The following is a 17,557-nucleotide window of genomic DNA, read 5'->3' as shown; positions in this document are numbered from 1 at the left end:
TGGAGAGATCCGGCTGTTTGAGGACACAAAGTGAAACGGTGGCCAATATCTGGGCATATGATAAGAGACGTTGGCATAATGTAGTTATACGCATATAGGAAAATGTTATATTATAGCGAAGTTAAAGTTTAATGTCCTGCGACAGCGATATGACCAAACCTCAAGAGGACATCTACTTGTCCAAAGCCTGGCTTTGGCACTGTTAAAGTTAGCAATCAAATAAATCGCACTGTAATCGCAGTGAGAAAAAGTACTTACCATCTGCCAGTAAACACCACGAGCAGCCAGTAACTCGCGATGGCTCCCCTTTTCAATCAACTTGCCCTCACCAAGAACAAAGATGATATCAGCATTTTGCACCGTCGCAAGACGATGAGCAACGACTACCATAGTGCGCCCTTTGCCAGCGCGCTCAAAGGCCTCTTGGACCAGCTTCTCACTCTCAGAATCAAGAGAACTTGTGGCCTCATCGAGGAGCAAGATATCTGGGTTTCGCATCAAGGCTCGGGCGATGGCGACACGCTGTCTTTGGCCGCCCGAGAGGGTCACGCCGCGAGAGCCTACTTGTGTTTGATATCCTTCTGGGAGGGACATGATGAACTCGTGGATGGATGCTTCTTGACATACGCGATGAACAGTTGCGTCGTCGACGGTGTCTTCGACGCCGAGGAGGATGTTCTCTCGTAACGTGCCTATAAGATCATCAGCTATGTCATTTATGATAGTGCGATCTGTTTTATGTACCTTGGAATAAGCTTGACTCTTGAGCAACAAGCGAGAGATGGCGACGGTACGTGTAGACGTTGTTGGCTGCGATGTCTTGGCCATTGCATAGGATGCGACCGTGATCAGCGTCGTAGAATCTATCAGTGGCATCATGTCAGTATTCATCATTAACATGTATAGGAGTGTCTACATACCGTTCAAGGAGAGATACGATGCTACTCTTTCCACTGCCCGATGCACCCACTAGAGCAGCAAACTGGCCCTTCTCAATCGTGAGGCTGAGACCCTGGAAGACAGGCACGTCGCGAGTAGGATACTTGAAGTGAATGTTTTCCAGTTCAATCTTCATACCGTCACCTTGAGAAATGAACTGTGCGCCAGTAGCCCCGGGTCCATCCCTCACCTGACTGTCCCTCAACCCAAGAATACGATTGGCAGCTGCACGTACTTGAGCGACGTTGGGTCCAAAGCTGAGTGCGCGTCCTGTTGTCTCGCCCGCATTCAAGACAGACATGAAGCACACGAAGAAACTCTCCAGGTTATACTCCCCGCTGAGGAGAAGTCGTCCACCGTAGTACAATACGATAGCCTGGCATCCGATGGTCGCGCTATCAGAGAAGGCATACAACAAGCTCACCCAGCGAGCCTTCCTGAAGGCGTCCTTGACATGGTTGCTGTTGAGAGTGCGGAACTGATCGCAGATAGCACTTTCAAGTGTGAAAGATGATACTGTACGGAATGCGCCAATTGCTTCAGAGGCGAACTTGGAGCTATCGACAAACACGGCGTTGTTCATTTCTTCAAACTTGATCTCGTAGCGCATTCGCCAATACCCAGCGGCGAGGAGGATGGGTACGACTACACAAAGCGACACGAGGGCAAGCTTCCATGCAAAAGCCAGTGCAATAGCGATAGTACCCATCAGAGTCCACAGCGCAATAAACACGCTTGCCATGTTGGACCCCAACAGCTCCTCAAGCTGCCGTGGATCCTCAGCGCTCCTCGCAGCCATCGTCCCCTGAGAGTGATCATCGTGATCGAAGAAGGCAACCTTCTGATGCAGGATAGACAAGAAGTACTGTTTTTGGTATTTGGAACGAATAGTACTCGCAGTGCGCGTCGACAAGAAGAATGTAGCGCAGTAGGCTAGACCGGCTGAGATAGCGAGGACAGTCCACATGAGCGACCAGAAGGAACTTTCGCTTCTGACCTTGGACTCGTCGGGGAGATAGCCGAAGACGATGATGACTTTGGCGAAGAGCCAAGCTTGGAAGGGAACTGCGGCGCCGGCGCAGGCGGAGAAGAAGAGGGTTAGAGCCATCATCCACCAGTTGGACTTGGTCTCATAGAAGAAGCGGCCGAAACTAGAGAGGAGGCCTTTGTTCTTGGGTTTCTTCTCCAGGGGCTTGCCTTCGATGGTGGATTCGGTGTATGCCTTTTCGTGAACAGAGGACGGCCGCTCTTCCTTGGCAAGCACCTCATTCCCCTCCTTCTGCTCCCCCAGAGACAGTGCCTGAGCATTTACAAGGCTATAATAAAGACCAGTCTCGTCAGTCAAAAGACTCTCATGAGTACCAGACTGGATAACCTGTCCCTGTCGCAGAACAACAATCCTATCAGCCTTCTTGATAGTAGAAAGGCGATGTGCGATTACAATCGTTGTTCTGTTCTTGGAGGCTCGGTCGAGTGCTGCTTGTACGATTCGTTCGCCGCGGACGTCGATTGCGCTTGTGGCTTCGTCGAGGATGAGGATGGCCGGGCGGCGGATTATGGCTCGGGCGATGGCGATGCGTTGGCGTTGACCGCCTGATAGTTTGATGCCGACTTCACCGACGGCGGTGTCGTAGCCCTGTAGTGAAACAAAGATGTTAGTATTTTACTTGAGGGTCAAGGTGCTAGCTGGTTGACAATGGTTGACCCGACATACTTCTGGCAGCTTCTCAATGAACTCATCTGCGAATGCCTCCTTGCAGGCTTCATGCACCATCTCCCTTTTCTTCTCATCAGGCTCATTCTCCCATTTTGTACCGATAAGGCCGTTGAGAACGTTACTGTAGATGGTGTCATTGAAGAGGAACGGCTCCTGCTGGACAAGTCCAATTTGCGATCGCCACCACTTCACGTTGATGTCATCAAGAGAGTGGCCACATGTAGAAATTCGGCCATGGAGCTCAACTGGCGGGCCAGTTTCGTCTCCTGCGAACGAGAGTTCTTGTAATTCTTGCTCGTCCTCCTCTTTGTCGCCATTGTTCTTCTTATCGGTCGGCTTCTCGACTGGTTTGGAGATGACGTACTGGTCTTTGAGACTGTACCATCTCTCAACAAGACCAACGATTGTACTCTTGCCTGAGCCAGAGGGGCCGACAATCGCAGTGACCTTGCCTGTTTCGATTCGCAGATTGAGATTATCGAGGATCTTGACTTGCGGTCGACTGGGGTAAGCGAATGTGACGTCCTCCAAGATAATGTCTTCTGTCGCAGACACTTCTGGATCGGTGAGGTGGCCAGGCTCTGGGCGGGGTGCATCAATAACGGTGAAGAACTCGCAAGCTGCGACTGTTGCTTTGCTGACTGCTAGAAGAGGCGTGGAGATTCTCTCCATTGCTGTGACGATCATCATGACAGAGAACAAGACGACTATGATGGCCCCCAGCTGATTGATCTTATCGTCAAGTAAAAGCCTGGTTCCGTACCAAAACGCGAGGCCAAACGCCGCATAACTGCTGAAGAACACCAGGCCATATTGTAGGGCGATGAATGGACCGGCGAATTGAGCGTGCTTCTTTGCTTCGTCAACGAATCTGCCATACTTGCTGCCAATTCGTGACTCTGCGTCATAAGCTACAATCATTCGGATACCGCTCATGGCTTCGCTAGCAACAGACATCGCCATACCTTCGGACTAGCCCTTTCGTCAGTAACATGTCGCAGGATCTAATGATTGGTACATACTTTGGTCTGGTTTGTCTGGCCCTTGGTGATGTAGGGAAGCACCAGACTGACGCTGAAAGTGATAAAGATAACAGCAGTGAATGTCACTAGGGAAAGCTGCCAGCTGTAGATGAAGGCGACAATGATTGAAGCGATCATGGTGGCATTATACTCCACAAAAACACCCAGCTTCTCGGAGATTCCGAGTTGCAGGGTGTTTCCAGTAGTGGTAATGATGGTGGTTGCATATCCTGGAGGCATAGAGTCCAGTACATGGACGCTTTGTGAGAACAATGCCGTGAAATAGTCTTGACGAATGGCGGAGGTGATTCTCACGCCCGTCATGCGAAATGCGAACTGAGAATTGGTAAGCAGATGAGCAGGAACGCTGAGATAGGTAGCGTACGTTGGTGATGTAGCCTAGTACAAGGCGACCAAGAAAGAGACCAAGCAGGTATAGGCTATCGCGGTGGTATTAACGGCCGTCAACCGAAAATTAGTTTTCGTATCGCAGGTCAAACTCACCAAAGTTCACTAAGCTTTGAGCGGAACTCATCACCCGGCAGTGTTTCGGTACCAGCATAGTCTGAGAACTTGCTAGCGAATTGACCTGCAGTTCAGCGGTCTCATTAGCATCCCGCATCGATATTGGGCCTCTTTTCTTTACATACCGAAAACGATGTTCAACAAAGGCAAGGTTATGCCAACACCAATCGAGGCAATTACACCAACGGTGTATGCGAGAAGATCCCATTTTGAGGCATACTTGAAGACTCTCTACGTAACAGAGAAGATATCAGTATTCCTTGCATCAAGCCGTTCCAGTGGTGAACTCGTTGTCATACCATATAATCCTGAAAGGTAGGCTCCCTCTCAGGACGTCCATCAACGCCCATCTCAGGATGCTTCTCCTCACCCTCCTCATTCGCCGCTGAATTCTCCGCTGTGCGTTTTCCCATAGTAGATTATTGGTACAGAAACAGTTTGCAAGCGTCAGGCCTCTCATCGCACTCACCGTTACCCCAAAGCAAATGGGGGAAACAACAAATACCGTTCCTCGATCGGGAGCGCGGACACGCGTATTTTCCCGTCGGATCGTACTCAGAGTCCGAGGACCCGCTGTAACTCAGACATACTGGAGGGATTTCTCATGCGTCAGCACGGCGCAGGAAAGGGAGTGGGATTCTTCTGGGCGTCGCGTGATGACTGCATAGAACAAAGGAAGGAATGCCGGGAGAGAGACTTGCCGGGCGCTTGTCTCAGCGGGGAGTACAATAGCGTTTTCTTTACATGAGATCATATGTCTAGAAATGCACTTGATCCTTTTCCGTGGGGGCTGATAGGTATGAAGTGGCGTTGACAGTTGAGGCCAGCTAATGCCGCTCAGCGGAGAATTGCTGCAAGTTGAGCTTCGGCTCGGAGCGCTTCCGTCGTCATTGATTGACTGTCTTGTCTCAAAATTCTTCACTCGCAGGCCAATCGGAATTTTCCGTTTTACTCCGTGGCTATCCCTGGCAGCAGATTTGACGACCCATCTTTTGTTTGAGACAGGTCGTAGATTGGCGTGTCGGCATGATGTGACATGCATGTTTGAGTTGCGGATGACATGTCGATTGCCGCTCGTATAATGCCCGATTGGGAATACGAAGTGGTCTCAGACTGATGTGAGGTAGGGATCTTCACAGTGCTTTACTGTTTGCCTACTTTGGGGAAGCTGGAGTATTGAACGCAACGATGAGGTATTGCTAATAGGTAAAATTCGTTGAAAGCTATTGCTAGTAGAGTGCAAGTAGGGAGTATCAAATAATGATATGGTGATTAGCGCTTATGGATTATAAAACAATAATTATAATCAATCAGGCGTGCTGAATATTAAGTTAAGTAATAAAATTAAGATCTTTACGGTAGTTTGGGCCTATTCTACCCTGTATTACAGCAATGCTCTACCAAGCTCCACCTTATCCAAGCGCTCACAGCGCTCAATTAGCCCAGTCAACCCATTGTGCACGCTAACATCTAAACCGGTACCCAAGAAACAAGCCATATCTACAATCCAACCATTAAAGTCCCGTATCTCAGTCTTCCTCCCGGCCTCTATGTCCTGTAGCATAGAGCTACGATGTTCAAATATCTTGAGGCCAAATGCATATAACTTTGCCTTTAAGATGGGTTGTGAGAACCTCTCCATCAACTTCTTTCGGACCTTAGAGACGCTGCAGCTTGTCCCGAGTCGTGACATCTGTTCAGCGTAGGAAGTGATAACACTGCGACTCGTGTCATGATCAATAAGACCTTGGATAACAGTACTTGTCTGCCAGAGGAGCTTGTCGATCACCAGTGCCAAAGGATCATCAGAGCCATAGGATGTGAACAACTCCCCCGTTTTACAGCGCAGTAGAGCCGTAAGTGGATTGATCGCCGCATTCATGACCAACTTCTCCAGCTGAAGGAGCCAAATCTCACCCGAAGACACCTGCTTCGTGTTGACATGCGGCGTCGTAGCAATATGCCGGATAAAGAAGTCATCCGATGATTGCCTCCACGGCGATTCGGGATCAGATGCCCAGAACACAGGTCCGATATATGCGTCAGCCTGAGCCGCATGGACACTCAAGAAAGGACCTGCTGATGCAACCCCATGACTCACGACACACGCGGAGAAAGTTGGAGTATCACCGCTTGGGTATCGATGAGAGATGTATAAAGGACCATGGGGAGGCCAGAGTTTGCAGACGCCGTTCTGGGCAAAGACGACGGAACTGCATCTCCCCAGATATCGGCGGATGCGATCTGCTTCAGATAATCCAGCTTCTGCTTTTGTGGAGATAAAGACGTTGTGAAGTTTGTTTCCGTCTGCGACTTCTTTCACAGGACCGTAGTGAGGCCTTGTTTCGGTCCACCACTCAACGGTGAAGCGTTTGTTGAGGAAGAGTTTACCACTGGTAAGGTCTGCGAGGCCGACACCTTCACATGCGGCCCACTGCGATAACAGCTCTTTGCGATGAACCACGAGCGTAATGGGAAGGGCGTTGGGATGACGAGCCATGTGAGTTGCGTACAGCCGACCGATGTTCCCAGGACCAATGATGTAGATACGCTGATCAGAATCTGTTGATGGACAGACACAAGTATCGTTGTCATACTCCTCATCGCTGTTGGAACTTCCCATGTCAATGCCTTCATCTAGCTTTGGCTGGATGTTGGCAGGAGACCAGGCGAATAGCTTTGGGGGCAGCTTTGTGTCGGCCAGGAGGGCCGTGAGCCAGTTTGGGTGTTCTTGGGATGTCATGGTGCTTGCTAACGGTAATGCGTTTGAGAAAAAGATTGGGTGCAGGGCAAAGACTCCGACTTGTAAGTGGGTGATGTGCTTACGGTCTTGTTCTGGGGCAGAGGCGGTGAAGTGAAGAGACAGGATGGCATTTGCTATAGAGAATATCAAAGGATAATCCAAGGATACCTGACCTTGGCACTATGTGGGTAGTTGGTATGCTGCATGAACTGTGTTTCTGAGAGTGTTATTTTGAGTTGATAGACCTGACAGCTGATACTTGCATTGAGCGCCTTACTCCACGAGACAGCTGGAGTTATTTTCGGCCATTATTACTATTTTAGTGAACTCATTTCTAATTAATTAGTCAAACCGTAAATAGCATCGCCCTCCATCAGCTTACCTTCCATCAAGGCATCACGCTCTCAACTGCTAAGCAGACTACTCAATCCGGTAACTGACCACTACCGGCAACTGCCCGGCTCGCATAGCCTCTTAACCCGCGTACTACCGAGACACGGGATAGTTCTGCATGCAGGTTGCAATCTCAGACTGATTGGCCTGTCTTTTCCGCCCCCTCCCGCGGGCTGTAGGATTCACCCGAGAGTAAGACCTACTCATGCAGGTCAGCGCCACAAACACCGATTATCAATCTCCCTGCAGAATAGCCCGCGGTAGCCAATCAGTGCGATCGGCCAATTGAAGGATCAGGATCTGAATCATATGAAGGATTGGCAGGTTACTTGCAGGCTGTGATGCTGTTGAGAAATGACGGCGGGTGAGGCTGGCTGAGACAGAATATGCCTCGCAGGATCTTTTGATGACACCTCATGATGGAAGCATCGAGAGTCTTAGACATGGGATGATTATGCTGGGATGCTGATGTGCCTCTTTGGTAAGGAGCACGTAATTGTGGTTTAGATATGGTGCCAACACGAGAATTGCTGCATGCCGCGCTGCATTCCTGCAGGTGAGGTATATTCAGAAAGATTGACATTGACTCACTCAACGATTCTATAGCATTTTGTCCTATCAGCTTATACGAGCTGTGACTTGAGAGAGAGATTCTTATTGCCTATTCAACCATATTGCCTTGCCCAAAACCCCATGTTACACAGTCGGACAATCCTTCATTTTCAAACCCTTCTCTTACATTCAACATGACATCACTCAACACCAAGAGTGGTACGCCAGTCATGCCTTTGTTGCTGCGCAGTGACGATGCAAGTCACACCGACACTCTTGTCGAGGAAGTCTCTTGCTCTCTCGGTCTAGGCCGTGATAGAATCGAGAATATCCTCCCCATCACGGCGTTCCAGCAAGATGTCATCGACTGCGCTGGTAGTGAAAAGCAACGCTCCATTGGGCATGTTGCTTATGAGATCAGCAATGACATTGACATCTCAAAGTTGGCTGCTGCTTGGAAAGATACCATCCGCCGAACCCCTGCTCTAAGGACCTGTGCCTTTACTTTCTCAAGTGGAGAAACGTATCAGGTCATCTTGAAAGACAGCTTTGTCTTCTCATGGATGTTTAGTACATCTGCTGATCAGAAAGATGCTGTTGTGAAGGATGAAGCAGCAGCTGCGGCTTCTGGACCTCGCTGCAACAGATTCGTTCTTCTTGACGATCCTATTGAAAAGAGGAAGATCCTCATCTGGACCTTTAGCCATGCTCTTGTGGATATCACGTTTCAAGAACGGATCCTCGGGCGAGTTCTGAAAGCTTACACCCATGGGCACGATGAACTCTCCAACAGACCCTACACGCCCGAGTCTTCTGACCCTGAGGATGATGGTCTGTCGTTGACTCCTTCTGATGGGTCCAAAACTCCTGAAACTGAGGGTCTTCATCCTGCAACTCAGTATTGGAAGAATTACTTGAGTGATCTAAATGCTTCGGCGTTTCCGCACTTGACTTGTCCATTGGCTGTTACCTACCCCAATGCAAAGTCCGAACATCGCATCACTTTCTCGGCCTCAGCTCAATCAACTTGGCCCAGTGCAGCTATTTGCCGAACCGCGCTTGCGATTCTCTTGTCACGTTACACGCAGTCGCAAGAGGCTCTGTTTGGCGTAGTGACAGAGCAACAGCAGCTCTTGGTAAATGGCCCAACACGGACCGTTGTGCCTTTCCGCGTATACTGCGCTTCCGATCAGCCTCTCTCAGATATCATCGGCGCAGTTAATGCTAACGATGATGGCATCTGCCAGTTTTCAGATGTCGGTCTTCGCAGCATCTCTTCCACTGGGGATGATGGCGTTGCTGCATGCGGATTCCAGACTGTTCTGTTAGTGACCGAGAGCGAGAATGAGCAATCCTCCTCTACTTGTGAGATTCTCCAAAAGACTGGAGAGTCTGAGCTCTTTATGCCCTGCACCAATCGCGCTCTGCTACTCCACTGCCAGACGGTCAGTGATGGACTTTCCATCATTGCCAGATATGACAAGAGTCTCATCGACTCCCAGCAAATAGCTCGCCTCCTGCGACAACTAGGCCAGTTTGTCAAGCGCTTACGAGTCTCCCCAGATAAGCTACCATCTGCGGGTGAACTCGACATCTTGACGTCAGAGGATCAAGCTGAGATCCAGAGCTGGAACTCACATCCCATCCCATCCCAACCCACCCTCATCCACAAAGAGATGCTCCAGGCAGCCTCTCTATCTCCAAGCAAAGTCGCGATCTGCGCTTGGGACGGAGAATGGACATACTCTGAACTCGACAACATCACCTCTCGTCTAGCAGCGGTCATCAAGTTCAGCACCCCTGACCAAGAGCACGCGATACTCCCGATTTACTTTGAGAAGTCCAAATGGGTTGTCGCTTCGATGCTCGCAGTCATGAAAGCCGGTCATGCTTTTACTCTCGTTGACCCTAATGATCCTCCTGCTAGAGTCGCGCGGGTCGCTGGGCAGACTGGCGCTACTGTTGCGTTGACTTCCAAGCTATACAGGAGCAAGGTGCAAGGTATTATCGAGCGCTGCATTATTGTTGACGATGACCTTGTTCAGTCACTTATTTGCACTTGCGCCTTGAAGCCAGAGCTTACTCTAGCCAAGGTTACTCCAGAGGACTTGGCCTATGTGATCTTCACATCTGGCAGTACTGGTGATCCAAAAGGCATCATGATCGAGCATCGAGCCTTTTCATCGTGCGCCCTCCAATTCGGCTCTGCACTTGGTATCAACAGCGATACGCGCGCTCTTCAATTCGGATCTCATGCCTTTGGCGCTTGTCTTCTTGAGATCATGACGACGTTGATCCACGGCGGCTGTGTGTGTATTCCCTCTGATGACGATCGCATGAACAATGTCCCTGCTTTTATCAATCGGGCAAATGTCAATTGGATGATGGCAACTCCTTCGTACATGGGCACGTTTCAGCCAGATGATGTTCCTGGACTCAAGACTTTGGTGCTTGTTGGCGAACAGATGTCCCCGTCTGTCAATGCCATTTGGGCGCCTCGCGTTCAACTCTTGGATGGCTACGGCCAGAGCGAGAGCTCTTCGATCTGCTTCGTCGGCAAGATTAGTTCATCAGGCGCTGATCCAAACAACATCGGTCACTCAGTCGGCGCGCACTCTTGGATCATTGATCCCAGTGATCCGAATCGTTTGGTCCCGATCGGGGCAATCGGTGAGCTCGTCATTGAGAGTCCAGGCATTGCGCGCGACTACATTATTCCTCCACCAACAGAAAATTCACCATTCTTTTCAACAGTTCCACCCTGGTATCCCTTCAAAGAGCTACCCAATGGAATCAAGTTCTACAGAACTGGTGATCTTGCGCGTTATGCATCTGATGGCACTGTTATTTGTCTTGGTCGCATGGACTCCCAGGTCAAGATCAGAGGACAGCGTGTTGAGCTTGGGGCTGTGGAGACTCATCTCCGACAACAATTGCCTGACGACATGTCGATTGTCGTCGAAGCTGTCAAATCGTCGGACTCGCCTATGAGCACTGTTCTCGTTGCCTTCTTGATCGCTTCTGAAGCAACCGAGTCAATAGAAGATGCCACCATCTTAGATCTGGCTGCGACTAAGGCCATGAGTGTGAAACTGGAGCAGGTTCTTCCTCGCCATTCCATCCCATCATGCTACATCAGCATGCAGAATCTTCCTCGTACCGCGACTGGCAAGGTTGACAGACGAAAGCTCCGCTCTATCGGTGGCGATATGTTGGCCCAGCAGCTCCAAGGAAGCAGCTCCCGCCCATCTCAATTCAGCTCTCCAACTACCAGCAGCCAATCCAAGCTGGAAGAGGTTTGGCGTCAGTGCCTAGGTCTTGAGCCTAGCGCTGCCAACATTGGATCAACCTTCTTTGAGCTAGGCGGCCACTCAATCACAGCCATCAAGATGGTCAACATGGCTCGGTCAGCAGGAATAGATCTCAAGGTCTCCGACATCTATCAGAACCCCACTCTCGCTGGTCTTGAGGCTGTTGTCAACGGTAGTGCTGAGCCGTACGCCATTATCCCAAGGACCACTCGCGACGGGCCTGTCGAGCAGTCTTACTCTCAAGGTCGACTCTGGTTCCTGGATCAGCTAGAGGTCGGTGCTCTATGGTACCTTATCCCCTACGCTGTGCGTATGCGAGGTTTGGTGGACATCGATGCACTAAGTCGGTCGCTGATGGCCTTGGAGCAGCGCCATGAGACATTGAGAACTACATTTGAAGATCGCGACGGTGCGGGTGTACAGATCGTTCACCAGACCCTCTCCAAGAAATTGAGGGTTGTCGATGCGCCAGATAGTGACTACCTCGACCTACTGAAACAAGAGCAGACCACTCCATTCGAACTCACCTCTGAAGCAGGCTGGAGAGCACTTCTAGTTCGCCTAAGCGACAGAGACTACATCCTCTCCATCGTCATGCACCACATCGTCTCCGACGGCTGGTCAATCGACGTTCTCCGTCATGATCTCAGCCAACTTTACGCTGCCGCTCTCCAAGGCCGTGATCTCGCTTCAGCTATGAACCCTCTCCCCATCCAGTACAGCGACTTTGCCATGTGGCAGAAGCAAGAGGCTCAAGCCCTAGAACACGAGAAGCAGCTCGAATACTGGAAGAAGCAACTTGCTGATTGTTCGCCGGCCAAGTTACCCACCGACTTCCCTCGTCCGGCTCTTCTATCAGGCGAAGCAGGCGTCGTGCCAGTCTCTATCGATGGACAGCTGTACCAGGATCTACGTTGTTTCTGCAATGAGAACAACACCACTTCATTCGCCGTGCTGTTGGCTGCTTTCCGCGCGGCGCATTATCGTCTCACTGGCGTTGACGACGCTGTCATCGGCACACCCATCGCCAACCGCAACAGATGGGAACTAGAAAACATCATTGGCTTCTTCGTCAATACTCAGTGCATGCGCATCACCGTTGATGACCAAGATAACTTTGGTTCCTTGGTTCGCCAAGTCCGAGCTACTACCACCGCGGCATTTGAGAACGAAGACGTCCCCTTCGAGCGCGTCGTGTCAACAATGCTGCCCGGTTCACGAGATCTTTCCCGAACACCGCTTGCGCAACTCATCTTTGCGGTTCACTCGCAGAAGGATCTTGGGAGGTTTGAGCTTCAGGGTCTTGAATCTGAGGTTGTTGCTAGCAAGGCGTATACTCGGTTCGATATCGAGTTCCACCTTTTCCAAGAGGCTGATGGTCTCAAGGGAAGTTGTAACTTTGCGACGGATCTGTTTAGGCCTGAGACTGTTGAGAATGTGGTGAGCGTGTTCTTCCAGATTCTCCGGAATGGTCTTGAGAAACCCAATGTCCCGATCTCGGTGCTTCCTCTTACGGATGGGATTGAGGAATTGCGTCGCTTGGATTTACTCAGAATCAAGAAGGTTGAGTATCCAAGAGACGCAAGCTTAGTGGACATCTTCCGCACACAAGTCGCTGCTTACCCAGACTCTCTGGCCGTCGTGGACTCATCGTCTCGTCTCACCTATACGGACTTAGACCGTCAGTCTGATCGGCTTGCGGCAAGGCTCCGTCGACAGGGCATGCCAGCTGAGACTTTGGTCGGAGTGTTAGCACCGCGCTCATGCGAAGCGATTGTTGCCATCATTGGTATTCTCAAGGCGAACTTGGCTTACCTCCCATTTGACGTCAAGACTCCCTCTGCTCGCCTGAAAGACATTCTTTCTTCTATCCCCGGACAGACGATAGTGCTTCTGGGCTCAGATGTCCCTGTTCCGGAGCTTAGCATACCGGGCTTGGAGTTTGTGCGTATCGTTGATGCCATAGAGTGTTGCGACACAAACAATCTCAATGGACATGCTCATGTCGACAATTCAAACCCTACCGCAACAAGCCTCGCGTATGTCCTCTTCACCTCCGGCTCAACTGGTCGACCTAAGGGTGTCATGGTAGAGCACCGCGTCATCGTCCGTCTCATGACAAGCAACATCATCCCCGACTTCCCAGTCCAACCTCGCTCAGCCCACATGTTCAACATTGCCTTTGACGGCGCCACCTACGAGATCTTCTTCACTCTCCTCAACGGCGGAACTTTAGTCTGCATTGACTACATGACTACTCTAGACGTCAAAGCGCTTCAAGACGTGTTCCTCAAGGAAAAGATCAACGCTGCTTGCATGGCGCCTGCGCTGCTGAAGCTGTATCTCACTGATGCGCGCGATGCGTTGAGGGGACTCGACTTTCTCATGGCTGCTGGAGATCGCTTCGATGGACAAGATGCGATTGAGGCGCAGAGTCTTGTACGCGGCCAATGCTATAATGGGTATGGACCAACAGAGAATGGTATCATGAGCACGAGGTACCCTATCGCTGTTGGTGACTCGTTCATCAATGGTGTTCCTATCGGGCGAGCTGTCAACAACTCTGGAGCTTACGTCACCGACTTGAACCAGCAGCTTGTCGGTGTTGGTGTCATGGGAGAACTTGTTGTCACCGGCGATGGTCTTGCACGAGGATATTTCGACCCAGCACTCAACGAGAACCGCTTCATCCACATTGAAGTCGATGGTCAGCGAGTGAGAGCCTATCGCACTGGCGATCGCGTGCGGTACAGAGTAGGCTACGGCCTCATTGAGTTCTTCGGTCGCATGGACACGCAGTTTAAGATCCGTGGCAACCGTATCGAGTCAGCGGAGGTAGAAGCTGCCATGCTCAGCCACGGCTCTGTCCGCGATGCTGCTGTCGTCGTGCAGAAGGATGATGGTGAGAAAGCAGACTTGGTTGGCTTCGTTGTCATTGATCACGATCATTCTTTGGAGGGTGACGCGAATGATAACCAGGTTGAGGGATGGCAGGATCATTTTGAGACTGAGATGTATGCCGATATTGGGGACATCGATCCTTCTACCATTGGAAAGGACTTCAAGGGCTGGACGTCTATGTATGACGGGAGTGAGATTGACAAGGTGGAGATGCAGGAGTGGCTTGATGACACTATCAAGACGCTCCGTGATGGTCAGGCTCCAGGCCATGTCCTCGAGGTTGGAACAGGTAGCGGCATGATCTTGTTCAACCTCGGCGACGGACTACAGAGCTACAGAGGTCTTGAGCCATCCAAGTCAGCCGCCGCATTTACCAACAGCGTCATCAAGTCCGTCCCGTCCCTCGCGAGCAAGGCCGAAGTCCACGTCGGTACAGCCCAGGACGTCAGCCAACTGACTGATCTTCACCCAGACCTCGTGGTGATCAACTCAGTCGCGCAGTATTTCCCTTCACCAGAGTACCTGGCCCAAGTGGCAGATACCCTGGTCCATCTCCCCGGTGTCAAGCGGCTGTTCTTTGGCGACATGCGAACGAACGCTACCAACAAGCACTTCCTTGTTGCCAGGGCTATCAGGACGCTTGGTGACCACGCGACGAAGGACTCTGTTAGGCAGAAGATGGCTGAGTTGGAGGAGCGTGAGGAGGAATTGCTTGTCGAGCCGGTGTTCTTTACAGCACTTCAAGATCGCTTCCCCGGACTGGTTCATCATGTTGAGATTCTGCCGAAGAACATGCATGCTACCAATGAGCTTAGTGCATATCGTTATGCGGCTGTGGTGCACATACGCGATAGCGACTCAGTACCTGTGCATACAATTGAGAAGAGTACTTGGGTCGACTTTGGCGCGTCACGCATGGATCGCACGTCTCTCTTACAGTTCCTGCGACGTTCGAAGGGGCCATCTACCGTGGCCATCAGCAACATTCCCTTCGCCAAGACCGTCTTCGAACGACTCATCGTTGAGTCCCTCGAGGCTGAAGAAGAGTCCAAGCTTGATGGTGCGGCTTGGATCTCAGCAGTTCGCTCGGATACTGAGACCCGTGCGTCTCTTTCTGTTCCTGACCTTCACCGACTCGCCGAAGAGGCTGGGTTTCGCTTGGAAGTCAGTGCAGCCCGTCAGTGGTCCCAGAGTGGTGCCCTAGACGCTGTCTTCCACCACCTCCCATCGCCTTCAGACACTCGACGCACGCTCATCAAGTTTCCAACCGACAATCACCTCCGGAGCTCAGCGACCCTTGCCAATCGTCCGCTACAGGGCCTTCAGAGACGCCGTGCAGCGCTTCAAGTCCGTGAGCGCCTACAGTCCCTGCTTCCATCGTACATGATTCCCTCTAGCATCGTGGTCTTGGATCACATGCCTCTCAATCCCAATGGCAAGGTCGACAGGAAGGAGCTTGCACGTCAGGCTCGAATTATACCCAAGCAGCAGACTGCACTGCCTGCACAAGCGGTGCCTATCAGTGACATCGAGGCGATACTTTGCGATGAGGCGACTGCGACATTTGGGATGAAGGTTGACATCTCAGATGACTTCTTCAAACTCGGCGGACATTCCCTCTTGGCCACGAAGCTCATCTCGCGGGTTGAGCAGCGCTTCAATGTTCGCGTCACTGTCAAAGACGTCTTTGACAACTCCGTCTTTGCCAATCTTGCAGTAGTTATTCGTGAAGGACTTGCTTCACGCACCACCTTGACGAATGGTCAAGACAAGCAAGGCTGGTCAGCCCGTGTCGCTCCTCGGACTGAGACTGAGATCACCTTGTGTGATGAGGCTTCCAAGCTTCTTGGAATTGAAGTTGGTATTACGGATAACTTCTTTGATCTTGGTGGACACTCGATGATGGCGACAAAGCTGGCCATGAGGCTTGGTCGTCGACTGGATACTACGATAGTGGTCAAGGATATCTTTGACTACCCCGTTTTGTTCCAACTTTCCAAGAAGCTTGAGTCGACTGATTCGGGGACTGACAATGAAGAGGTACAGGTTGACGACTATACCCCGTTCGAGCTTCTCTCACTAGAGAATCCGCAAGACTTTATTCAGCGAGAGATTTGCTCACAGCTCAACGTCTCATTGGAGTCGGTTCAGGACATGTACCAAAGCACGCAGATGCAAAAGTCATTCCTCTTCAGTCCCGGGACTGGGTCCCCACGACCTCTCACACCCTTCTACATTGACTTCCCAGTTGACTCAGACCCTCCTACTCTCGTTAATGCCTGCCATTCCCTAGTTCAACACATTGATATGTTCAGAACAGTCTTTGTGCTAGCTTCAGAACAGTTATACCAAGTGGTTCTGAAGCATCTCGACGTGCCAATTGAGACGATTGTCACCAATCAAAACGTCAACACGGCGACCAACGATTTCCTGAATGAGCATGCACAGGATCCCATTCGTCTTGGAGAGTCGTTGATACGCATCGCTATTCTCAAGCAGTCATCTTCAGTACGGGTACTACTGCGACTGTCGCACGCCTTGTACGACGGTTTGAGTTTGGAGCCTATTGTGCGTAATCTGCACATCCTCTTCAACGGCATGTCGCTTCTTCCACCAACGCAGTTCAAGCGGTATATGGAGTACACTGCCAATAGTCAAGAGAAGGGTTTTGAGTTCTGGCGTGACGTGATTGGAGACTCTCCCATGACTATCTTGAGCGATGCGGGCCACGGAGCCTATCGTCAGGAGATGTCACCTTCCAAGGCCTTGCACTTGTCAAAGGTCGTCAGCGTTCCAAGTCAAGCGATCCGCAGCAGCATCGCCACGCAGGCGACGGTCTTCAATTCTGCTTGTGCTTTGGTGCTGTCAAAGGAATCTAGGTCCAGCGATGTTGTCTTCGGTCGCATTGTCTCAGGTCGTCAGGGGCTGCCGGTCAGTTGCCAGGACATCATCGGCCCTTGCACGAATGCCGTCCCCGTTCGCGCACACATTGGCACAGACGAGAATCATCACCAGATGCTTCGCGACATGCAAGATCAATACCTGCGAAGCTTACCATTCGAGACCCTAGGCTTCGAGGAGATCAAGCGCAACTGCACAGACTGGCCAGACTCCACTACAAATTTCGCATGCTGTGTTACGTATCATAACTTTGAGTATCATCCCGAGAGTGAAGTGGAACAGCAACGTGTCGAGATGGGAGTCTTGTCGAAGCATGTTGAGCTCAGGAAGGATGAGCCACTGTATGATTTGGCGATAGCGGGAGAGGTCGAGCCTGATGGGATGAGCTTGAAGGTTACTATCATTGCGAGGGCGCATTTGTTTGAGGAGGAGAGGGTGCAGTATTTCTTGGAGGAGGTTTGCAACACGTTTCAGACTTTGAACTTTTCTTTGTAAGGTATTGTTGGGGGTTTCATAAGGACATATGTCGGTAATGCTGAAGCCCGACCATCTT

General features: G+C 51.0%; 3 protein-coding genes across 3 annotated transcripts; 1 reads left to right on the top strand and 2 right to left on the bottom strand.

The window, feature by feature from the left end:
• Window positions 1–172: 172 nt before the first annotated feature.
• Window positions 173–4,616, bottom strand: FPRO_13543 (uncharacterized protein; the record flags this gene model as incomplete). Its single annotated transcript, XM_031223007.1, has 10 exons — window positions 173–199; window positions 259–692; window positions 745–863; window positions 921–2,575; window positions 2,654–3,628; window positions 3,679–4,014; window positions 4,064–4,118; window positions 4,183–4,267; window positions 4,329–4,434; window positions 4,503–4,616. 10 exons carry the CDS (start codon window positions 4,614–4,616, stop codon window positions 173–175), a joined length of 3,906 nt encoding a protein of 1,301 aa, XP_031088409.1.
• Window positions 4,617–5,587: 971 nt separating this feature from the next.
• On the bottom strand, window positions 5,588–6,946 carry FPRO_13542 (uncharacterized protein; the record flags this gene model as incomplete). Its single annotated transcript, XM_031223006.1, has 1 exon — window positions 5,588–6,946. The coding sequence occupies one exon, from the start codon at window positions 6,944–6,946 to the stop codon at window positions 5,588–5,590; it is 1,359 nt and encodes a 452-aa protein (XP_031088408.1).
• Window positions 6,947–8,085: 1,139 nt separating this feature from the next.
• FPRO_13541 (uncharacterized protein) lies at window positions 8,086–17,499 on the top strand (the record flags this gene model as incomplete). The annotated part of the gene is made up of 1 exon (XM_031223005.1): window positions 8,086–17,499. One exon carries the CDS (start codon window positions 8,086–8,088, stop codon window positions 17,497–17,499), a length of 9,414 nt encoding a protein of 3,137 aa, XP_031088407.1.
• Window positions 17,500–17,557: the final 58 nt, after the last annotated feature.

Source organism: Fusarium proliferatum (genome assembly GCF_900067095.1).
Source record: "Fusarium proliferatum ET1 genome assembly, contig: FPRO_scaffold012, whole genome shotgun sequence".
NCBI classification, from domain to species: domain Eukaryota; kingdom Fungi; phylum Ascomycota; class Sordariomycetes; order Hypocreales; family Nectriaceae; genus Fusarium; species Fusarium proliferatum.
This window is presented reverse-complemented; position numbering and strand designations above follow the sequence as displayed.